The sequence below is a fragment of the Neopsephotus bourkii genome, unplaced genomic scaffold, assembly GCF_033783945.1.
Source record: "Neopsephotus bourkii isolate Nb327-2 ecotype Australia unplaced genomic scaffold, CSIRO-AGI_Nbou_v1 NB_1615, whole genome shotgun sequence".
Lineage (NCBI taxonomy): Eukaryota > Metazoa > Chordata > Aves > Psittaciformes > Psittacidae > Neopsephotus > Neopsephotus bourkii.
In genome coordinates, this window is record NW_026902090.1 from 8328503 (window position 1) to 8354077 (window position 25575).

General features: G+C 37.1%; 1 protein-coding gene and 1 long non-coding RNA gene across 4 annotated transcripts in view; one reads left to right on the forward strand and one right to left on the reverse strand.

Annotated features, from left to right (window-relative positions):
- On the reverse strand, positions 1–19561 carry LOC133222747 (uncharacterized). Of its 2 annotated transcripts, none has more exons than XR_009728363.1 (3): positions 19421–19561; positions 9353–9447; positions 1–137 (listed from the first exon to the last, which is right to left on the reverse strand). It is a non-coding gene; the product is annotated as an uncharacterized LOC133222747 (long non-coding RNA). The 2 variants fall into 2 exon arrangements; XR_009728364.1 differs by having other exon boundaries at positions 19380–19561.
- The window catches only part of CCDC172 (coiled-coil domain containing 172), a 21437-nt gene continuing 14024 nt past the window's right edge, over positions 18163–25575 (forward strand). The window contains exons 1-4 of one of the 2 annotated variants that reach the window (XM_061372774.1): positions 18163–18803; positions 19089–19174; positions 22553–22669; positions 24052–24217. In XM_061372774.1, coding sequence (XP_061228758.1) covers positions 18725–18803; positions 19089–19174; positions 22553–22669; positions 24052–24217 — 448 coding nt within the window. In that variant the 5' untranslated portion in view covers positions 18163–18724. The remainder of the gene's footprint in view (positions 18804–19088; positions 19175–22552; positions 22670–24051; positions 24218–25575) is intronic. The other variant, XM_061372776.1, reaches the window with a different exon arrangement.

Consider the following 25575-nt stretch of genomic DNA (forward strand, 5'->3'; position numbering starts at 1 on the left):
AGAAAGTCATCCTCAACCCCCTGATTTAATCAGATCTGGGAGTGGATTCCCACAGCAGTTCCTGGCCAGGAGGTTTTTCCTAAACTCTTGCTTTCCCTGTCCTCGCCAGAGGTTGATTTTATGTAGTATCAGACCACCTGGAAGAAAGAAAGAAAACAAAAAGCAAGCTGCAAAATTCCTCCATGAATTCATATGTGATATGTGACCTTATTATGATTTCAGTGGAATACATAAATACTAAGTCAGCGCAATGCAGCGAGCTTGTGAAGAAACAACATATTAGTTACCCTTAAGGATTTGAAAATGTGGATAAAACTGCAGCCCCTTGTGAAGTTCTGTATCTTATACAAACGACTCTATCAAACTTTAAGTACTGATATACAGGCATAAGTATTGATGTTTGTCCAAACCGGTAAGGAAAAAGTTGTTAAGGACAGGCCGACACAAGTTGTATCCCTCGGTTTATGTCTTGCTGCTTTAAAAATGGAATAATACAGCCCCCTAGCTGTTCGTGGAGGCAATTCATGCTAACGTGGGAAAGGTGATGCATGCCTCTACAGCAAAACATGCCGAATTCCACAAAGGATAGTCAGTAAAGAAACTTGACGTGACACAGTTAGGTAAAAGTATAAAAGATCGAAAAATATGAAATATATTAAGTAGCAATCATTCACGTGCCTAGAAAATTTAAAGCAATACGATCCAGGTGCTAGAACAGCATCATTTGAAACTTCAGCTTCTGAACACCAGCAGCATCAACTTCTACCATTCCATGGGCTACATCGGCTAGTGTGATTCAGCCAAGGTAACAGTTTGGTCCGTTAACTTGAAACTTTCCTTTTGCCTTTTAAAATTTACCAGCAACTTGCTCTTGTGGAAACCATGCAATCCTGACAGAAAAATCTACCTTATACTGTGTAAAATACATTTTACACATACATGTGAACCTCATAGTCTTTGCAGAAACACTAAAGCTCTAGAAAATTACTTATTCGAAGTGTCTATTGCTGTAAGAATACAACATTCAGGCAGATTTAAAAACTTAATTGTGGAAAGCATTAGCGTTTCAGAACACTGAAATCAGATTCTTGAAGAGCATCTGAGAAAACCGATGTAAAAACTGAGAATGTTGGCGTTTTATATTTCCAGACTATTTCACTTATATGTAGGTTCATTTCCCCCTGCCGTGTTTAATTGCAAGTGGTAATATGTCTGTGTATAAAATGATGTATAAAAGGTGGTGAGATTCTCTTTTCAGACGTGCACAGCTCTAGCTAGTGATGGGTATTCAGCTTTCCCTGTTCATGCTACACTGGATATACACACACTTACAGAGCAAAGACTATTAAATCATAGAAGAACATTTTGCTTTCATTTACGGTACATATCTTATTCTAAACTGTAGGATCAAATCTGCCCTGACTCCTGCTTTGGTTAGGGAAGTCGAAAGAGATGAGTAGAGGTTAAAGGCATTTCAGAATTTAGTGACCAAAGGCAATATTATCATCTTGGATGTTCAAAGCTGTACATTTGCTAGACTAGCCCTGACGAGTAAAATCAGTTTTTCTCCTGATGGTGTCACCAAAACTGTAATTTTATTGGAAGTTTCTCAAAAGGTTAGCGACTCTGTCAGTGTAAATTTCTACAATCTCTGTTTGATCGGTCTTCCTCTGAGGTGAGAAATTTAGGGTACAAAAAGTCTCAAGATATTTATATTGGAGGTGAAAGGAGATCAAGAAAAAATGGAAGTGAAAGAAAGTAGTGTTGTAAATGCCTTGAGAATTTGTCCTTCAGAGAAAGCAAAACACTGTTCTAGATAGCTGCTATCAACTACATGTAGCACCCTCTCTACTAAAGGTACAGTGATATTTGGGGGTTTGTTTGCTCTGTGATTTTTTGGGGAGAGAGTGTGTGTGTGTGGTTTGTGACTTGTTGGGATTTAGGGGAGGATTGTGTGGTTTTGTTTAATCATAAAAAGTATTCAGTAAAGATGGGATGAAAAGGCTAAAGATGTCTTGAGTCAGCAACAATAGCTCCTTAATTAACACATGCTTTTTTTACACATATAGTTTAGGAAGAACCTCATGACGAGATAATTCTCCTGTAATCCAATTGATTATCAGCTGGAAACAGTGTAGACAATCAGGACATGTTTGTTCTACTAAAATACCACATAATCCCATTATTTGGCTTCTCTGCTCTTAATTCTGTAAAATTCTGATGGCAGGAGAATACCCACTGAGCCCCGCACATACTGAAGTAATCGCAACAGGCCACTCTGAAAGGCAAGTCTGAAAGCTAGAGTCACAGCTGATGTTACTTGCAGTTTTTTTCCTCCATGCTTTTCCACAAGTGTTCATTACATCAACTACAGCATGTTAAAGAATGTTTCCTGGTTTAATAATGTGACGCACAGTTAAATCTACAGCACTTTCTTTAGATGGATGTAGTTGCCTGCTGGTAACACCAATAAAAAAAAGCTTTTATGATGGAATGCCTGCATCTGTCCTGCAGTTTTACTAGCAGACATAGTTCTGTTGAAAAACAATAATGCATGCTTTAAAAGAAAGCTGGAGAGGAGCTTTTTACAAGACGTAGTGATAGGACAAGGGGGAATGGCTTTAAACTGACAGAGGGTAGATTTAGGTTAGACATTAGGAAGAAATTCTTCTTTGCAAGGGTGGCACGGGTTACCCAGGGAGGCTGTGGCTGCCCCATTCCTGGCAATGTTCAAGGCCAAGTTGGACGGGGCTTGGAGCAACCTGCTCTAGCGAAAGGTGTCCTTGCCCATGGCAAGGGTTTGGAAGTGAATGAGCTTTAAAGTCTATTGCAATTCTAACTCAATTCTATGATTCTTTTTTAGTAGAGAAAACTCATTTTAGCCGTGTGGGCTTGACTAAGCACAAGGTTTGAAAACAAATCTTTCCCATACTACTGCAGGGATGGAACAAATCTTTTTCTCCAAGTGGTCTCCTGACTTGAATCAAGCTTACTCAGATTATCCTGGTGTTACTAAAGTCTTTTTTGTCTCATCTCTGAGGCTTGCCTTTGGGTCTATTCAGGCACTCAAGAGAGGGGCCACTCAGTGCTTCTTAGAAACCTTCAGCACTCATCTCTCCAGCCCTTGTTGATTTTGGCATGCCTGCCCTGCTATCCTCTTCAGAAGCTTCTCAGTCCTCCTTGCTCTAGATGGTCTGGATGCAGGAGCCAAGCCAACAAGAACAACACAGGCATCTTTTCTGTTGTCCTGGAATACCTTTCTAACAGTTGGCGTAACATTTGAAACCAGCAATTCAAAGTGTATTAAAAAAAAGGGGGAGGGAATGCAGGTTAAATGAGGACCTATTTTAATTTACACTTTGCTTCAATTTTAGTTCATTTAAATCCTGCTAGCTCAGGTTTTCCTGGACACTGGTGAATAGCTATTGGTCTACTAAAGGGAATAATGTGCTCCAGACTGTGGAGATTCACCTGTACTATGCCTGTAAAACACTTAAGACAAATGCCCTGACCCTAAAAAAGTTTAACAACCAACCTTGTATTATAAACTGGAAGAGAATCTAGCATACAAGACTGTCCATTGTCTATGTGTTTGCTTCTTACAAACCATACCTGAAAAAAACATTTCTAAAAGCCATATTTCTGAATGCAACGATGGCTGAAAATATGAGCAAGTGAACCTTGTAATTTGTTTTATAAATGGCAAAAAGGCTGAGAATCAGCAGCCCCAAATAAGGAAAAGAAGTTTCTGGTGAACTCATTTTCATAGGAACGTAGGAGTTATTAATTTATGAAAGAAGAAAAAAGCATGTTTCCAGACAAAATGTTAAGATAAAAAGTAAATACTTTATATGAAATTTAAAACTGTCACAGATTACTTACATGCCCACAGTGTGACCCTTTGAAGTTTTTTGCTTGGTTAATTAACCAATAGATCACTATTTATAACAAAATAATGCATTATTTTAAACAGTTTAAACATGTACAGTAATGGCATCTTGCCACAATGAAATGTAAGCATGATGTTCGCAGAATTACAAAGCAAAATCCAAAGCAACTGTGATTAATGCTGTGATTTCTGAACTTGGTTACTTTTTAATCCACATGACTGGAGCGAGTCAGAGCATCCTGACAGGTTCATGGCCAGGATATTGCGAAACACCAGCACAGCACATCTGAGTTCTTTTTTCTTTTTTATACATCAAAAAAAAAAAAAAAAAGGAAGCAAGAAAAATAGACACAAAGGAGTTCCAATTTAGGGGTAGCACAGCTGAACTTTCAATGTTACCTGAGAGAGGATAACCTCCAGGGGTGCATTGGACCAAGCTCACAACCACTGCACATAACACCGTGCTTTTCCAGGTTGCTAATAACCCCAGCAAGAAGAGGGGAAGCAGAGCTGACCACATTCCTATAAATGTGGCTGTCTGTAGCCTGTGTGATTGACTGACTTACTGCACAGAATAATTCTGCTCATTGTTTCATTTATCATGTAGAAATTCATGCATGTATTTAGTCTGCCCTGTCCTAAACCATGACATCCTCTGGAACAGAAACTTGTGAATTTCTGTTGAATATATCCTTGTACTTAGATCTTTAAGGTTCAGATTTTCTCTGTCAGCTGGGTAATCACAATTGTCCTCTGTTTTGGTCTTGACTGTATATGTAGTAAATGCTCTGAAGCAGGCAGTACTTTGACACTGTTCAGAGAATTATAAAGGAGGCTACAGTCTTGGCTAGAAATGCAGAAATTACTGTAACATTAAGATCAAACAGTTTTGGTGAAGACATTTTGAGAGAGTGAATTTTCATTCTAAATATCAAACAACTGGTAGGTGATGGCACATTAACTTACTTGCTTTTGGAATAGTTGGCTGGGCCACAGTAGTTTTTGGAGTCCTGGAGAACACTTTGACTTCATGGTAAGCAGAAAGGAGAAAGCTCATCATCCCAGGGTATCCGTTTCACTGCATTACCACAGTCTTGGTTGAAAATGCATTAAAATGTTTAAATGTTCAGCCTAATTGGTTAAGTCTTTTAATTCACAGATAGAATACTGTTCCATTTTAATTCTCACATTTGGATGCTTAAGCTTCTTCAAATTTTACTTGTTCAAAATGCTTAGAACGATCCCATTATCACTAAATTGATGCCATAGATAAATGATCAAAGTCCTAAAGTTTATGTATCGAATAACAAGAGTGAATAAATCTCATCTTCAAGATGCAGACACCTATGCAACATGAAAACTGAACTTCAGCAGGGCTGCCTGTGTCTGCTGGAAAATACAGCTCACAAATTCAATATCTTTTCTTCTCATAACACAATTTGTAATTCTTTTGCGTTGCTCTTCTTGCTATTAAAAGCTCGTGTTATTAACATCACTGCTTTGATAATTGTTTGCCCACATAAAATACCTTGAAAATGTGTTTTTTCTTGCTTAATTATATGTTTTATAAATTCTTAAAATACTTTCTATATGAAAACATTATTGTAGTGTGACTGAGGTCACTGTCCAGAAGTTACTTGTAACCACCAAAACAAAGCCATTTCCTATGACATTTTGAATTTGCACTATTTTTACAGAGCTTCAATAAAAACAGTTAATATTGCAAACATCAAAGTTATATTCTTTCTACAATTTAAAGGAGTATTATTCAACATATTTGTGGCAGCTGTCCATATCCACTTTTATTCTACTGTAAACAGAGTGAATTAAAGTGATACGCCCAACTTAAAGTACAAATAGAACAAATTTCAAAGTTACTGATTTGTGACAGTGCGTACAGACATTAAGCAATACTTTTTCAGTGTCCTGGTTTCAGACATTCCGAAATAGATCACTTCAGCATAGAGACACTGTACTGAAGGAAAATTGAAAATGTGTTGGCTGCCCAGTCAATATTAATATAAAAGTGAGGTTTAGAAGTTTTAAAACCTGAATTTTTTTTTAAAATCATCTTTTATCCCATAGGATCCATAGGAAAAAAAAAAAAAAAGCCAAAAATCCCTGCAGGAAGATAATGTAATTCCCCCTACCTGAGGAATTAACCATAAGCATTCTTCCTGAAAGATTGCTGTGAATAACCACAAGTGCTCTTTCTATAAGTTTTCTGCTTTATGTGGAACATCCCAGTTGATGAATATTGACTAAAAACATTTAAAAGAAGTGTCAAGCTCACAGAGGTTTGCATCAGTCTGTTTAACTCCCTTGAGCATCTTTAGGTGATAATTTTAACTTGCAGGAGTCCAGAGAAAACAAATCCTAAACTGTAAGTGAATCAGAATGGATAAGGCATCAGTAAAAAGGCATGGACTTAGTTACAGTTCTGGATCATGCTCAGATGTTGGTATCCATAATCTTCTGACATCCTGAGACAGGAAAATGCTTATGAATGTGAATACATGGCAGGGAGGCCTAAACATATCCAGCTATCGGTCTACTTCATGACCAGGGTGACAGGTACTGGTCAACCAGAGGGGGCAAACCGATGCATGCTTCCTGGCTACCTTCCTGAACATGATTTGCAATGCTAGCCCAGACTTGACCGGTAGATTTGGTGTATACCCAAACAGAAATCTGACAGTGGCTAGGGGCCAACTTGGTTCTACTTTGAGCTTTGTGATAAAGATCTAATGGAGTGGTGTTCATGGCTCGAATAACTGTGTGAATGGACTGTCAAGACTATCTGCACAAGATTTTCTTTTAACATTCAAATGGTACTTTTATGGAAAACTTGGACGACAGCTTCCCCTTTGAAAAAAAGCTGCTAAAATAAAGCACTGCTGCACTAAGTTTACTGTACCTTAAAACCACTCAAGAATGTTTTTATTTCTGTAATGATTGGAGAAAAGTCAGGTTTCCCAAGAAAGTCTACAATTTTCAAGACAAGAAAGAACTGGGCGTTATATTGCAGACCACTTTAACAAGGCAGGGTCACTGCATTTCTGCATAAGATTCACAAGACAAGAATATCTATGCACATGCTCTGCAAATGCAGCTCTTAGAAATATATCTGATGTTGGGCTAACCATGCAATATATTCCTGTGCAGGGACCATTTATTCTAGCTGTCCAGATACCTAGAAGCTTATATGAGGCACTGACAAGACCACCAGATACACAGGAAACCTGGAGAAATGCCTAATATCCTCAAAATCTGTCTGTATGTACTCCAGAGGTTAGTCTAATAAAATACATGCATATAACAGACCTGTGTTTAGGCAAAGCCTACAAGTGTCACTAGGTTGAACACGTAAGATGGCCACAACATCTGCCTGAGCTACTAAAATACATTTTGGTTTTAATACTGTGATGGGTTGTTCTGCTTTGAACTGCACATCCTGAGCCTGGATCAAAAGCTTCTCATGCTGCCCTGCCAGTGAGGAGGCTGGGGGTATACAAGAAGTTGGGAGGGGACACAGCTGAGACACTGACCCTAAATGAGCAAGGGAGGAGCCAAGGCCAGGTTGGACAGAGCCTTGGGTGGCATGGTTTAGTGTGAGGTGTTCCTGCCCATGGCAGGGGGGTTGGAACTAGATGATCTTAAGGTCCTTTCCAACCCTAACTATTCAATGATATCCCACACCATATGGTGTTGTGCTCAGTAAGTAAACTGGGGGGAAAGCTGACTGCAGGGCCTGCTTCTTGGGAACAGGATGGCATTGTTTGGTTGGTGGTAGATGAGCAATTGTTTTTCATTTGCATCTCTTCTTTTTCCCTGGGTTTTATTGCTCTTTTATTTTTTTCCTCTTTTTATTACAATTTCTTATTATTTTTATTTTTATTATTAAACTGTTCTTACCTCAATCCACAAGTTTTCTTACTTTCGCCCTTCTGACTCTCTCCCCACTGGGGGTGGGAAAGATTGAGCAAGCAGCCATGAGGTGTTTAGCTGCCAACTGGGGTTAAACCACAACAGTGACTCACAGAAACTTTTCAGCTTAAATTTAATCACACAATTTATTAGGCAGGGGTGGGGGAGCTATTCTCAGCTGGATTCAAGATGATAATGAAAAGAGTTAGCTTTGGTTTATTGCTGCTCCAGATGGTAGCCAAAAGGGACTGAGAAGTGTGGGAGTAACAGCTCTCCAGTGGGGGTTTGGATTTAGAAAGTTACATATGCCGTGCAACTGTCAACAGTTGCTTAAAAGGTTCCATGGCTTGTTAGACTGGACTCTGCAGAGACAATCATAGAATCACAGAATGGTTTGGGTTGGGAGGGAACTTAAAACTCGTGTAGTTCCAACCCCCTGCCGTGGGCAGGTACACCTTCCACTAGACCAGGTTGCTCAAAGCCCTCTCCAGCCTGGTAAAGTCAAAGGTGAAGGAAGGGATCCTTCAGGATTATTCTTATGATATGATATGTTATGAAGAGCAAAGGAAAGCAAAGGCCTCATGAGGATTTTGTAGGACTGATGCATTTAGAGACACTCATTTTCTATAAATATTTCAGTCCATCTCTTCACTGAAAGATAATTTATCTGAGTATGTCAAGACGGGACTCAAGAAAACAGACACAGTCTAGATTTAACATGAGTTATATTTTTCTGACAGGAAAGGTAGGTAGAGGGACAGACTGAGTAGGACTAGATTATACTGCTGTTTTTTAATCTGTGCTTTAAGAAAAACTCTCAGACTCCAGGCTCCTAGATTGCAAGAAGTAAATTGCATCTTTGAACTGGTACATCGATACCATTATACATGTTATAAGAAATGAGCTGCACAATTCCAGAGTACGCTTATTCAGAACTCAAGAAACAACACAGAGATAAACCGAGTATCTTGTTTTTCATTAGCAGCAAGAAAGATGTCAGCAGAGCCCCTACAAGCGTAGGTATATCAGTAATTCACACCGAATTACCTAGTAGATTTTTAACACCACTACATCCTTTCTGGCCTCTAGTCTGAGTATCTGTATTTGTGTAAAAAGCCATCTTTAGAACTAAGCATTATCAATACAGTACGCATACACCTAACTAATTGTATCCACTTAACTATGACAGGTGAGTTAGGAGCCTAATTGCTATAGACTACTTACACATTTAATGAGATAAAGCACTATAACTTTTCAAGTATTTCTTTTCAAGTAGTAGTGGTCAAGAAACCAAATGAGGAAAGAAAACGTGTCTGTAGTTGCTATAAAATGGATTTTATAAAGTCTGAAGAGCCTCAATTATCTAGTAGTAAGGCATCTATGTGTTAGTGTAATACCGAAGCTAAAAAGGCCCTAGAATCCCAGTTAAGAAATTATGGCGTCCTCTAAATAGCTTTTAAAATTCTTTGATCTAGAGTCATCATTAAAGGATGTTTTCTGCTATAAAGTCTCAGGGATATCTTTTTCAAAACTTACCAATATATATGAAGTATCCTTGACTGCCTCATATTCAGCTCCATGCTACCTCAAGAAAGTAAAATTTTCTTATTCAGAGGAAACTCTTGAATGATCTGAAAAAACAACACTGAATCAGGTCTTTAGCATACTGAAATCACATCCTATGTTACAGTCATAACCCCTTGTACCTCAGGAGAGTAAAAGATTGAAAAACATCAATGTGTCAGAGAACAGTAGAAGATACTAAAGTCACAAGAGTTCTTGACCAGCCACATCTTAGCAGCCTGCAAAAGCAGCTACTTCACAGGATAAAACTTACATCCCATTCTAAGCAGTTATGTTAAGCAGAGAGAAAAACATCCCCCATAGCTCCAGCCAATATGACTTGGAGAAAAATTACTTCCTAATTCTAGTCAGGTGATCAATTTAACCCTGACTGTGTAAACAAATTCTATCCAATTAACACCTGACATCCTAACAAACCGGCCCTTTTTTACCTGCTGCCAATCTTAGCATTTAGGATAGGGCAGCCCCCTTCTCCTATAATATGCACCAAGAAGGAACATAAAAGTATATGCAGAAGACTAGAAGAACTGGCATGTGGACCAGTTAAAAACATTTCTGTTTAGAGATTGTGTAAGAAAAGTACACAAACAAGTTTCCCATTAAATTTGTCTGGCAATGTCAGTGAGTATCCAAAGCTTTAAATCACAGACTTTATATTCTGACCTGAGGTCGCTTCACCATGTCACACATATCCTTTCATTAATTTATAAATTTCCATCTGGAAGTAGTTCAGGTCCCCGCCTCCATGACCTTGTCTGGAAAGCAGTTCCAGAGCTTTGCAAAAATTGCCAAGAACCTTATTTAAATTTCTTATTTATTCATAGTTGTTTGTAAGTATCCGAACTTGAAATAGTGTTATCCTTTAGCATACAAGTCGTCTTCTCTCACAGCTACCCCCACACATACTTATAAGGATATAACCATATGCCCTTTCAAGCTTTGTTTTGCCAGAGAAGCTATTTTCATCTCAGCTGAGAAAATAGGTAGTCCTTTCCCCTAACCATCCCACTCCGCACCTGCTGCGAATCAATGTGGGTCATGAGAACTGTAAACAACATTCTGAGAGTTGTCTTACCAATGCCTTCTAAAGCAATGTTAACACTTTATCGTCTTCACTGAAAATCCTTCAGCTAATATTCCCTGAAACTGCTTCACAGCCATGACATTATCATGGCTCGTGGTCACTGTACAGCTGACTAATGCACTAAACCTCTTCCCCTTACTATCGCCAGCAATTATCAAGACACAGCTTATACTAAAAGAACATGATATTAATCCCAAAGCACCCACCTCCACTTTCCATACTATTAGGTTTCCATTTTGTCAGTCCATAAGGTCATTTATTTCTTTTCTGATATGCTAGTCATATTCCAGTTTTGTGCCATCTCTTAATGCCATAGGCAGTTTCCTACTTTAACCAGGTTCAACCATACTACTGAAATCAGTGTCAAGATAAGTCCTAGAGAAATTTTATTAGCAAAGTCATTTCATTTTGGTATTTCTATTTTTAACAGAACTCTCTTTTAATATAACCTTTTACTCAGTTCCTTTTCAACATTACGAATCTTTCATTAAATCCCACCTTCTCCACCTTAAATAACTTCCCACAGGGAGCACTATAATGCCTTATTTTGATAAAGGTAGATTAAGTCTTCTGCATTACTCCTCTCTGGGACAATTATCTTATCAAAGAAAGATATTAAGTTATCCTGATACGATCTACCCTTGATAAAATCATGTTGGTTTTTTTCCCACTTTCCATTTACCTCCAGGTCCTTGATAAGTTTTACCTTCAAAATCTACTCTAAGACCTTGCTTACTGTTGAGGTCAAACTGCTATGCCTGCATTTGATTTGACCACCTCTTTTCCCTTTTATGAATAAAAGGAATATCTTCCTTATTCTTTAGTTGTATTGTGCTAGCCCTGAATTGAACTGATACACATAATATCCTTGCAAATAAGCATTTACGTTTGTGGTTTTGTTCAGTGCCCTGAAATGGGTGTTGTTTAACCTCTCCATTTCATCACAGTAAGTAGTTCTATTCAGTGTTTTTAACATCCTGGAAGATGGAATAGAGAGTACTTACAAAATATGCGCAACTCAATGTATAGTTTTGAGGAGGGGACAGAGATTGGAGAAAGGGAAGAGAGAGTTTTGGAAGAATCAAAATTCAGAATACTGTGACAAATGGGAAAGATTGTGTGGAATGTTCACTAAGCACAAGAGCAGCATGGTATATTTTAATGACAATAAATCTAATGCACACATGCAGGATAAGGAATGTCTGGCCAAGAAGCTGTCCAGCAGAAAAAGAAAATCTAAGAACACAAAAGATGGAGAATACGGGGAAAAAAAGAAACACAACAAAAGAAAAGAGGTTAAGAAAATATGACTGATGCAGAAAGGGTGGAGGAATTGGGTTTGTCAGATTATAAACATAGGACGGCGAGAACTCGGCAGAGCACCAATCTGCCAGGACTTCCTGAAAAGTTCTGCCCATGATGCAGTTCCCTATCCTGATGAGTCAGGCAGCCACCAGTACGCTTTTCCTGTCCTAAATGTAGAGTTAAACCAGACAATCTCCTGCTATGCTTTTCAGCCCTCCATGCCTATGATTCTCATGTCTTCTACTCAGTGTTTCCTACTGCATTATTCCTATAAATTAAGATTACAGATATAAATACATGTGTGCATCAGGCTCTTCATTAAGTCCTTTGATTAAAGAACTTTCCTCTTTTGTCTTTTTTTCTTTTCACAGTGATGGAAGATCTAACAGATCTAACAACAATTATTTCTAAATTATAAATAAGTTATCCTTATTTCTTCTTGCAATGGAAGAGGGTTAACATGCCATCAAGAGCAGCATAGTTATGGTATGATTTCTTCTAAAATAGAAAGAGGGGCAGGCCCTTTTATAAACTCTGCAGCCCCAACTATGGATATTAATTTTGTATTCAAGGAACTGACTTACCAAGTGTATTTTAAATATTCTGATTTCGTTCTCAAAATAGGAGAAATGTAATTATTTTAGAGGAAGCAGAATTTCTGCTATTTATTCTAATCCACTTTCCTTCTGTAATCTTCTTTGTAAAAAGACAGGCTGTAAAAAGAGGAACCCACAAGAATTATTTACATGCTTTTCACACAATCTGTGAATAGGCATGCTTAATGCCTCTGAAAAGAAGTCACTGTAATACAGTGCAAATTATTAATTTATGAATGTGGCACAATTGATAATACATGCTTACCACATCTGTGATTTTCTACTCTACTTGAATTTAATGCTTTTATTATCTTGCCTATGCGCCGAGTCTTGGCATATGTATGCAGATGTGTGCCATGAAGCCTTTGAAAATTTCAGGATTAGAGATAGCTCATCTCCCAGAAGCATCAGTGGGAAGGAATATAGAAGGGATAGAAGCACAACTATAGGTTCTCTCTTTTTTTTTTATGTCATCTTTTAAAAAGATTAAATTACAGCATAACATCTCTATCAATAGGCATTTATGTTTATAAGCGTTCTTTATCATTGTTAAGTCTTCATTTTTATTTTCCTTTGCCCACTAAGATCTGCGCAGAAAACAGAGAGCAGAGTTTTATAGAGATCCACTTATTAGAGTGGATTTTACAAAGCAGTTTTTAAAACCTGAAGATAGAACGTACCTTTTGCATAATATTCTGGAGGAAGTGAGTTATTCTGAAAACTGTTCAGATTATTTTGAAGGAGTAGGCACAACAGCTTTTATTTTGAATAAATAATGAGGCTTGGGAACTTCCTTACAAAACAGTTTGTCACTGAAAAATACCATCTGGCTCAAATTTGGTGAGAGGTTTTATGAGACTTTGCAGTTTCAGTAGCTGTGTTAAAAGCAGGTTTTCAGATACAGGATATATGTTTTAGTTAAACTGAGATAGCCCTTCCTTAAAAAGGCAGTACTTCCTTGGATTGGGCACTTACATGGAATGTGAAATAATTTCAACTGCTGCCTAAATCAGGCCATAGGCATGTGTCCAAGTCCTTCAAATGTCTAAGGAAATGCCATATTTTGAAGCAGAAATGTTGATGGAACCGTAAAATTAATCTTATGAAAAGTATTATCAGAGATACCTAAAAGTATAACTCTTGATTTCACATGACAGTTATTTTCAGCAGAGAAACTCATTGGGCTTTAATACATACAGCTAAAGTGTAATAGGTATAAAACATAGCACTAAATAAAGCTCATGTTGTGAATAAAGACAATAAAGCAGTTTCATTTCAGTCGTCTACACATATTGTTTTCCCTACAATCACAGCATGAGGTAGAAGTAGAGCTTAAAGAACAGACATAAACATTTAAAAATATCTTGAAATGTTTTTATTTTACTTTTATGAACTGTAAAGTTATTTCTTTCTATGTTTCAGTGTCTATTAAGATTTTTCTATGATTAAGATGAATTTTATGTCAAAAGAGATAAGCTAGCATACTGCCGTTATATGGTTATAGGAAACATACCATAGTTCATTGATTAAACTGAAGTATTTTCAACAGATTGTTTAGTAAGTTTCAATCCAAGATTACATCTCTTGCATGAAAATCCTAGTTCTCAAAATATTTCCTTAACAGGCCTTTATTCAGGAGATTTAATGGCAACCATCTTCTTACAAGACATCGCAACATAATGGATAATTCATTTTCATTTCTGCTAACACAAAATTAAAAAACCCAACACCTTTATAAGTGGAAGAGACAGTTAAAATCTAAGAAGTACTTTTTCACTGTTTCTGTTGTAGCTTTCAGTGAGTGCCAACTTAGTGATAACCGTATGTAAAGCAAACTGGAGTGTTCCAGCCAAATAATTAAGAAAATTTACTATGAAAGTGCAAAGCCAAGACAGTGTTTTGTACTGTGATATGCACTCCAGATATGAAAAATTCTTTCTCCATTAGACAAGTTACTACCGTTATGCCAAGATAAATAAGAGGTCTGATAAATGTTTCAAAATGAGAGGCTCAGTTGTTGCTTATCCAAATACTAAAGAACAGCATAGTAAAAAAATTTTAGGATAAACTCTAGATCCAGTAAAGGACACAACTGAAATATGTTTAAGACTCTAAAACACTACAGTGGAACAATGTGGATACCTATGTAACAGCACAGTTACCGATCAGCAAAGAAAACAGCTGTTGTATTATTTTAACCAAAGACAATAGAAGACTAAGATTTAAAACCATAAAAGAGTAATCTTTGCTTTGTAACCCAAAGGGATCCAATGAAGCCTTTCCAGATGGAAATAAACAAAATCTTGGATGTAATACTCAAACGCAGATATCACAATGGAAATAGCAGGCTCTACCCTTATAAAGAACATCTGTTGTGAAGTTGTTTACATTCCTACCAAAGTGGAAAAGAGTATAGCTAATTCTCTGTTGCAGCCAGAAGCCAGACATGTTAGGGGGAGTATGAGGTTACTTTTTAGTGGTTTTTAATATATTATAAACACACACAGCTTTCCATTAACTCAGTTTTGTCACTTGAAAAAAAGAAATAGTCATTTGGGGTGAAGAGAATCATTTGCTTGCAAATTGCCAGAGATTTATTTCCACATTTTCCATTCTTTCATATTTTACTACATGAATTTTTGAAGTTTATTTCAACCCTGTTATAAGGAGGAAACAAGGTGTCCATTCATGAGTCCCTTGCTGAGCAGCCTACAAGAAATGAAGAACTTCCAGCCTGTGGGTTAGCAATTTGCTCTCACTCTTCCAGAGATAATAACTAGACTGTGTTTAACCTGAGTTTCTTGGGAAATTACAAATAGATCATAAATTATAGGTTATTACTGCATTAATATTCCTCCTCTCTGCTGTCCAACTCTAGGTTTTCAGAAGTAGTTGAGGTTTTTTTCATTCCTTTTTTCTTGTCTTTTTAATACTGGGAAATCAAGTCTATTTAAGCAGAGACCACAAAGTGTTTGTTCTGCGCTTCCTGTCCTCCCCTATGCCCTCCTAGTCCAGGCAGGAGACAGGCAATGGAAGACGGAACAACTCCATCTTCCCCTGTGATGCAATGGGTGGCTAGCAGGAAGGGTAGAACAGCCACATGAAATGTTCTTGATTTGCATTAAAACAACTTTATGACATGTTACCACCCTGCTTGCTGTATTTTAACAATGAAGTTTTAAATACTAGAGCTAAAGCTTTGATTTTAAAAGCTACACTACAAAATTAATTTTGCATACATCTACCATTTTTTATGCCTGCTTATGACAAATTATTACTGGGCTTCACACTGTTTGTAGTCTCTCTGCATCAGCATTCCTGCTCAACACTGCATTCCAAGTCATTAGTGCTCACTCATATAAGCATATATATATACACACACACAAACATGCATACATACACACACACATATAGATAGTATTTCCCAGTAAAGTTTAGCTCAGACTTCAGCACTAAACACAAAGTGATAGCTGTGAATTTAAACCACAGAATAATTTGACTTTATTCCTTCATGTAAGGTAGAAAAATGTTAGTGCAAAAATAGACGGCAAATACAAAGACCACCAAGAGCAAAGAAAGACCAAGGAGGTGTAGTTTGGGAAGAAGGTTTGCTATGAATACAACACTTCAAAAGAGGCAGTTTAATTTGTATATGGAAAATATAATACTCACAGTGCTTAACCACAAAAATGGAAATCTATGTGTAGCTATAATCCTATAATTTCTAGTTTCTACTATATATTTTTCCAGTGAAGACCATATTGCATCATATAATTTTTATCCCACCACTTCTTTACCTTTGCCTTTTTCATTGTTGGCTTTCAGAAAAACAATTTTTGAAATGATCTGACTATACATGATTTTGAGATAAATTACAGTAATAAATATTTTTATAGTGACTTGAAATTGCAAACAAAATCTTGCTTTTCTTCTTCCTATACAAACTAGAGAATAAACTTATAGAAGAAACTTCACTGCCAGCACAGCAGCTTGATTACAAAGGGCAATTACTAATTCTGAAGTACTCTAGAGAGACATGACCTGATTACAGCACAGTGATTAAGATACAGATATAGATTAAGATTAGGATGTACTGATATGACCAACAGAATAAAGTTAAAGTCACCTTTCTAATAGCTAATGATTTGCAAAAGATCTTTTACTTTCCAAATGTTGGAGTTGAGCAAAGGTAATACACATTTTCTTTTATTCTAAAACATTTAGGTTTGTATGATTTTGCCCATTTCCATGGGACCCAGGTAAATACACACCTTTGAAGTAATGATCCTGATTCTGAAGGCACTTGTATATGTTTCACTTCATACAATCCTGAATTATTCCAGTGAGTAAATTTCCCCTGTAAAACTCAAGAATGTGTCAAATAGCTGCAGGAGTCAAAAGCTATGAAGCTTAATGTCAAATACTTGTTCCACTTTGACTTTTTTCAGTCTCTGAAGGAATCTTTTACAGAACTAACTGTTAATTGCGCTGAATGGTCATTCTCAGACAGTGAGAAGTGTAGTTGGAGCCAGACTCTTCTTTCTAGGGAGAACAGTCCCTTTGACATAATTAGAGGCATCCTCCACAAAACACAGTCGTTTCTTTAATAAGTGACACTGAACACCATCCCAGCCTACAGCAGCTTTCTCGGTTTGAAACACAAAAGTAGTCAAGTCTCAAAAACTTCAAAGACAGCTTTTCATTTTATTTTCTCCTTGATCCACTGATAGAGCAGTTCATTTTCTTGAATTCTGTAAAATGACTTTTTCACTCATCAGACCTGTGTAACAAATCGCTGTCTCAATCTTGTTCCTGTTTGATTCATCCGCTTTAACTTTGGCCTTTGGATAGGAAGCTTCACTTCTGAAACATTTTCTAAATTCACTTTTGTGACTTTTCTCCCTCAGTTGCGCTTTGTTCCATTTTAAAAAATAATTGCATTTCCTGCAACATAATGTGCTAGTTTCAGGGGTTTAAATTTCATCAAATTATCTTTCTTAGAGAGAGCAATGTCTTTTCTTTAAAAAGCACCATTTGATAACACACTATCAGCTATAACATGGTGCTTTTAAAGCAGTAAATTCTATAACATAACGTATTTCCAGAATTCTCAGTTTCATTCTGCTAACTTCGGAGAGTTTTTTCACTAGTAAGACATGTATATTTTTTTGCTTTTTACAAAGATTTTCTGATTTCTGAACTTTGCTGCTACAGTCTGTTCTAAGACAGTATATCCTCTGAGGGCAACTCTTTAGCAAGACAGGACTGCCAATAATCCTGATCTTTTTCAATGTTAAAAAGGCTGGAAAGCTATAAAGTTCCACTCCTCCAGGCTTTTTCTGCCTCAAAGCTCATGGGCAAACTTCACATAGATATTCCCTGTGCAGAATGTAGTTAATCCTTCTCAAGATGTAGGAACAAGCCCTGTAATATAAATTACATTTTCAACTGGGTATTTACATTTACAGTGTACAAACCAGAAAGCTGCAAAAGCTCAAAGCATAGTAAACTCATACACAAGTGCGTTGCAGGAGAGCATCTTTGCTTACTTAGACCAACTGGAACACAAACACTGTCATTTTACATTAATGGTGAAATGCAGCTGAGTTGATCGGACCATGGTTAGTTAAGTTTTGTGGAGTTAGCTTTGCTGTCTTGTTCTGTATAATAGCTGATCTTACCCCACTTCTTTAACTGCTAAGCTTAAAGATCAGTCTTCAAAAGATGAACAAATCTGACCAGATATAATATTTAAGGACGGTGATCACTCCACAGAAAAAGGAATGTGTACAAACCCAGCTTCTGAACAACACAAAACTAGTATAAAACACATGGTCCCAGAGAAATAAAGTCAGAACTCCCCAAACTCTGAGTCAGAACCAATGTTCCACAAACATGCATAAGTTTGACAAGATTCAGAGTGTCAGCTGCCTTTTGCCTAGCCAAATATATTCTTTCTTGTGCTCCTACTGTGCTGCTTCTCTGCATGCTCGTTTCCATCTCCTGCGTTCCCCCAGCCTGTCATCCATATTTCCCTCTGCCTGAGGTTCACTCTTGTCCCCTTACTTTCTGCAGCCCAAATGTCCCACACTGTCACCTTCTCCTCAGCAGCTGTATCCCATTTACCACGGTCACTTCCCTCCATGGTCTGGGGTTTCTTTCCCAACCCCATGGAGGCAGAGCCAAGAGCAGAGCCTCGGCCTGGCTCAGCACAGGCCCTGAGGGAAGGGCGGTGTCCGGGCCCAGCCTCACCTCCCTCCAGCTCACCCCAGCTTTAACCAACCAGCCCTCCACAAAGACAAGACCCACAGAGCCCACAAGCTCCACAAGAAGACAAAAATGAACCTGGATGCCTTGTTCCAGCAAATACAGTTCACAGAGAAGCAGGCGAGGGAGAAGAGACAACTCATCCAACAAGGTCTGCCCCATGGCTGCCATCCCGTGGTGACGACACTGACCACACTTAATGGCTTCTCCATTTCCCTAGGGAAAAGCAGGGTAGACTCACTGTTACGAGGGGATCAGTGAAAGCTGGCTGGCAGCCGGGCTCCTGTTTATTGCCAATAGCATGTTTTTATAAGAATGTGACTTAAAATCATAGACTTGTTTGGGCTGAAAATGACCTTAAAATCATCTGGTTTCAACCCCCACTAACTTTTACAAACTGAGCGCACATTCTTATGGGCTTTTTGTTGTGTTGCAGCTAAATCCGACATAAATAGAAGCTGTGAAAAAATTAACCAAATAAAAGAAGAGCTGAGCGCTGCAAAAATGAAACTGGAAACTAAGGTAAGCGGGCATGTTTATAGTATACATAATAATGAAATACATTATATCTACAAATATATGACCTATTCTTTCAGGAATAGATTAATAAACAATTTCAAGGAGTACGCTTCACCTCTCAAATACCACAGCACAGAGAAAACTTACACTGTGCATTTCTGTAGTGAATAATGGTCTGTCAGCATCTTTCCCCTCTCACAAATCTCACCCTCCAGGCTGGCTCCTGGCTACGGTCAGGGACTTGCTCACCTTAGGGATAGGAACTTTTCCAGGTAACACTTCCATAATCTGGAAGCACTGGAGACAGCACCTGTGCATGTGGCAGTCACTGGTGCCCCGCAGACAGAGCTTGGCAGGGAGCAGACCACCGTGCCAGGTCAGTCTGTTCGCAAGACAGCCGTCAGACATCCCCGGTCCTGTCTTAACCACCCTGGAGCTTGTTAAAGCGCTTTCCTTCAGAGGCCCAGAAACCATTCCTTTGCTGCCCATTGCCATTCAGTAAAGGCCTTTCATAGAAACTATATGGAAGCATTCCCTCTGTTTACTTGACAGGATCTTGAGACACATACTAAAGATCTTCCTGTGAGCCTAGGCTCACAGTTAGGGCTTACAAGGAGTAAGAGTTTTTCTAGGGACAACAAAGATAGAGGAAAGGTTCTGAATCTTTAGTGTTTTAAGATTTTATTGTGCTTTTCATTTAACCAAACCAAAGACATATTTTCAGATTTAAAAAAAAAAAAGAAAATCCATTTATTTATGGATGAAAATCAATCACAGAATCATAGAACAGTTAGGGTTGGAAAGGACATTAAGATCAACCAGTTCCAACCCTCCCTGACATGAGCAGGGTCTAAATATCATTCCTTTGCTCTTAAGTATGTAAGCTAGCAGAATGTATATGCACAACAGGAAAGCATATGGAGCTTCCTTTGAAGTCAGAACTGTTATATCCTATCACTTAAGTAAACATCTTCAAGAACCTTTGGGGATTGCCTCACCTAGTTGTGAAGATAAATGTTTGGGGGATAGTTTTCATCCTTCCAAAACCAGGCTCTTCTGCCTTCTATAAAAGTCTGTGTAATATGTATAATAAATATCAACATTATAGGAAGGGGATAGGAATAAAAGAGAACTCATTTACAAATATTTACTGGTTGCAAATTGTAATCATGCAAGCAGCTATTCACGGGCTTGCATTTATGGATGTCACAATCTCAGAACCCAAAAGTGCTTTAAAATAATATCTTAACCGACACAGATTTTATCTGGGTGTGAATTGTAAGGTTAAGTGGTTAAGTCCTTTGTAGTCTTCCTCATAAATTTATTTATTAACATCACAGTCCTATGTTTATACTATTAATTTGTTATTGATGCATTGTGATTTATATCAAGGTTTATGTGGTAGGTACAGAAGGGACGAAGAGCAGAGACATCATTGTAAACAACTAATGGGAAGAACTGAAGAACTATTCCTAATTAAACCTTATGTGTTTTACCCCCCAGGATTAATAACATTCTTACTAACGTCCACAAAAATATTTTTCCTTGCTTTCTTAGTCACACATTGATTCATGTATAAATGAGAAATGATAAAAAAACAAGTGGAACCAAGAAATGCATTTCGATCAGACAGTATTTAGGTTTGAAGAGCATATAGTTATAGAAATTATTTACAGCAATTTATTTTTCAGTACAGTAATTAAGTTTACATATGTCTACAATAGTAAATGTGATTCAAACAATATTAAATAATGTTGTTCGGCTAATGCTGCTCATTTTGTCCTTCTGTCCAAATAACTACACTTCTTTATAAGCCTACACATCCAAGCACGTGCATGCACAACAGCTTATGCCTGACCAAGCAGCTGAGGCTGAGTTCAAAAGTGTTTTGACATCTATTTCACAGAGACTGCCTGTGGTCAATCAAAGAGTCTTAGGAAACGTTATTTTTTCCTCTGTTCTGTACAATCAGGTAGCATGTAATTAGAACCTGAATTACAGCATTTTGCTTTTCATGGCTCAATGATTTCTTCAAAAAAAATCAGTTGCAAATGCATAGATTAAGTTGGCATCTTACAGATGGAGAAATTACTCTGCAGCTCATTATGTTCAATAATATAAATACAGTGGTAAAAGATCCTCTACTCTCTTTGAATTAATATGTAAAATAAATATTCATGAGGCAAGCACTTTCTGGGCACTTAACATGCTGGACATATCAGGAATAAGGGAAAAAAATGGGTCCTTTCCTTTGTAACTCTCATATTCTAGTCTTATGGCATTTGATTTCACTATTCTTTTTTGATCAGATGCTTGTCATCTGCACCCTCTCTAAATTAATCTACATTATTTCATTTTACAATATTTTCATTTTTGCCTCTGTAATATCACTATTATTTGGTCTTTTTTGCCTCTGCACACAGTCACGTATCAGCCTGACTATTCAATTTACTTCCTGATGCTTACCCTGGGCCTTTACAGTCTGTGGGCAATTCTAACTTTACTTTCCCTACCCATTGTTCTGAGTATAACAGTCTGAGTCATCCTCTTGACCTCCTTTTCTCCACTTCATCAGATGAATGATTCTCATCCTTTAAGACTCTTCAGCACCTAGATGTTCCCTATTTTTCTGCTGTTATAGTTTATCCCACCATATATCTTAACTTAGGTTAGACAATGATACAGTAAATGCACTGGAAAATTGACAGGAACTCTGTAGCAAATTCTGAAAATGAAATGGTGGAACAGCATACCGTTCTATCAGATAAACTGCTGTTTAAAACGAATAAAAATAAAAATAAAACTATATTCAAAATAGACATTTGGGGCTTGGGGATTTTATGGTTAAACTGTCTTGAACCAATGAGCTAATTGCCATTCCTTGTCTTTGGGTAAGAATTCCAGAAATTGTGCTCAGAAAGCTATAAGCATACCCCTTCCTCCTTCATGTATACAATAGTAGCATTGCAGAGCTGATGATGTCTACAGCTATTCAGTAAAAACAACGATGTTGAAACCCTTGTCTGATTTGGTATGTGATGAGCTTTGCACAATTAGATGTAGGACATGTTATCATGTTAGGTACCAGATCCCAGATGATCAATATTTTTCCTGGTTTTAACCTGAAAACCAAAATCTCCTAAACTGAACAGAATTACTTTAGGTAGATGGACCAGGACTAAATGTGTCTTTTCAAAGGCTTAGTTGTATATTGGAAGATTACTGGGGGAAAAAAGAGCTGTTATGCTTGTGCTAGTCCAGCACCTATGTCAGCTATGTTTTAACAGGACCAAGAACCTTACGTACAATATCAAAGTACATGAAACAGTAAAACAATGACTTTATAACCTTTTTTAATTGTTTGTTTTTTTCTCTTGGAAGGTTCAGCATCTGTCTGAAAAGGAGCTCTGCTTAGAAATTCTGAAGAAACATGAAGAGAGCTTAGAAAAGCAGAAAGCTGAACTTATTAATCAAAAGAGCAGTCTTCTTAAAGTCTTTGTATGTTTTGAGCTATCTTATTCAAACAGTTCTTCTCTACTGTATAAGAATAGTTAGCTTTCATATTTAAAAATATGGAAGAAGTAATGTTTTAAATATGGAAAATATTTTTTTTACTCTACCATACTCAACGTAAATGTAGATAAATTCTCACTATTAATTTAAACCATGGTCTAAGGTAATGTATGCTGCATCTACAAAACTGATTTATCATTCTTGACTTCATTTCTTAATGTCTGCTGTTGTCCGATTGAACTCCAATTCGGATGCATTTTTTCCTTTGTAAAAGAAAACTAGGAAAGTCTCACCTAAATGGGACTGCATCATCCACAATAAAACATATTGAGAAGGATCAAAGTCAAAAATCAGTGAGGCCAACACTACATTTTAGAAATCCTGACATACCACACAAACTCTTTGATGCTGGACACACCTAGCCACCTCTGAATAGGTAGCTTATAGAGATATATACAGAAAACAAGCTTGTCAGTTCTTTTTTGTGCTAACCTGAATATTGCCTTCCTCTTAGTACACTGAGGGTCCTTGGATATGTAGATGTTAAGGAAAGCCACAGAGGAGTAGTCTTCTGCGCATATGTATTTGTACTTCAAATAAGCAGAGCTGAATCTTAAACATTCCGTATGAATCACCAGTTCTTCAGGATCCAAAATATACTCAATCTGAAGTATACAAAGAAATAATAGATACTATAAATATCATAGAAAAATTATTTAGCTATAAAAACTAAATATACTTTGAAGAAGTGTGGTTTCTTTTAACTGTAACTAGTCAAGTTTGATATATGGGTTATAATGTCTTTCTTCCTGTTTATCAGAGTAATTTCATTTTATTTAATTTAGCAATCAGTTAAGATTTTTGAAAGGAATTTAATAATGCATTTCTCTTTAGAATATTTTTTTCCAGAAAATGAAACAGTAACTTCCTATCAGCTATATCTTTCTTGGTAGTTACTGAGGGAGGTAAAGTAAGTCTGCATTCTGCAGAGGAATATACAACACCTTTATTTCATTTAATAACAATCTAAAAAAAAACCCAGACTTTAAACAGAACTTTCTACTAATTTCAATAAAGGGTTGAACTGGAAAACTGATGGCACAAGTTTGTAACGTAATACAGTGATTTTTTAAAATGTTCTATTATTAAGAATATATCCTTCACTTTTTCAGAGAAAAGAAAGGATAAAGCAACCAACAGAATTATGGAGCTGTAGATCATTTTCACATTCTCATAAGTCAGGAAAAGTAAATATACTACATATGTAGTACATGTTTGATAAACACCAGTATGTTTCAGTCTGTCTAGCTTAACAAAGACTTTCACCTGAACATTCAAGATTTTTCCCCTTCTTTTTTATTTCTTAGACAGATGCAAAGAGAAAAATGACTGAAGAGGAAGATAATTTTATTAGAGAAGTAACAGAGTTTAACAATGAGTATGGACTAACAAGTAATAGGGATCTTATGATTAGAAAAAAAGTAAAGACTGAAATAAATGATTTGGAGAATGAGGCAGCTCTGTTGAAAAATGGTAAGTTTTATATTAAACTATTTATCTTGGTTTACCAGAGAATTAGTACAAACCAGTAAAATGCAGCTCTGCAAAACAATAATTTTAAATCAATTTCCTTGCTGTCTGGAGCTTCCTTTTAGCACTACACTGAAAGAGTGTGGTCTGACATACCACATTACACATGCATAATTAAAGTCTCTTCTGTTCCCTATCCTCTTCAGTCCTTTCTGATTACAACCACTATGAGAAGCAGCAGACCTGCAAGAATGGCTCCCACTGCCTGATGTTGACCAGCACAGAGGTGCATTGTCACACGTAAAATACTGTATTAGGTTTGCACTGATTATAATAACCTATATAATCACCAGATATGTAAATTTCCTTAATTCAAAAGAATTTTATGTACATGTATCTTGCAGGAGTGGTCTTTTACTGCCACAATATAACTTTATCTTTGAGACATTTCTCAGAACAGTGACTCAGACTTAAAAGCAATCCTTCAGCAAGGAAATAGGAGTCATCATGGGCCACAAGCTGAACATGAGCCAATGACATGAGAATGCCAACACCACACTGAGACATACACATAATTCTGACCTCTAAAATATGCAAAATAATCCATCAGTCTATTTAGGGCGGTTAAGCTCTTAGCTGGAGTACTGTGCCTCTAGTTTTGGATGATACACTTCAAGAAAAAATGTGGACTATCTGGAGGGAATCTACATGGGACCAGTGAGAGTCATCAGACATCTGGAGAACATTAAAATTTTAAAAACATAAAAAATAAAGAATTGAGATCATTTAACCTATGAAAGAAAAGGCTCTCAGAAGATGGATATCAGTCTTCAAATCATTAAAGGATCCTGTAAAAAGGAAATTAATACATTCACCATGCCTACAGTGAACTGAATAAAAAGTAACAAGTGTAAACCACAATAAGGGAGAGTCTGGCTGGCTATTTAGAAGTCTCTTTCAGAACAATGAATAACTGAAGCATTCTGCCTTAGGAGATTCCATTGCCAAAGGAATTAGGAGTCTCCATTACCAAAAGTCTTTAAAACCAGCTTAGACAAGCGTCTGTCACAAGTGACAGAGGTAGAGGTGGTGCTGCCTTCAGAAGGAGAAATGCAGTAAATGACCCCTCAAAGTCATTTTCTGTCTCATGATTCTATGATTTACCAAGCACCAGCACTTTGAATTCCTGATATCTGATGTAAAGCTACTGAAATATGACTACTTGAGTTTGTACTTCATGGTAACTTTTTTCCTGATGCTCTGATCTGATCTACAACTGAAAATATCCCATATTTGTTGGCACGTGTTACTTTCAATGATTAATTTTCACATATTCAGGCAGATATGATCAGTAGAATATG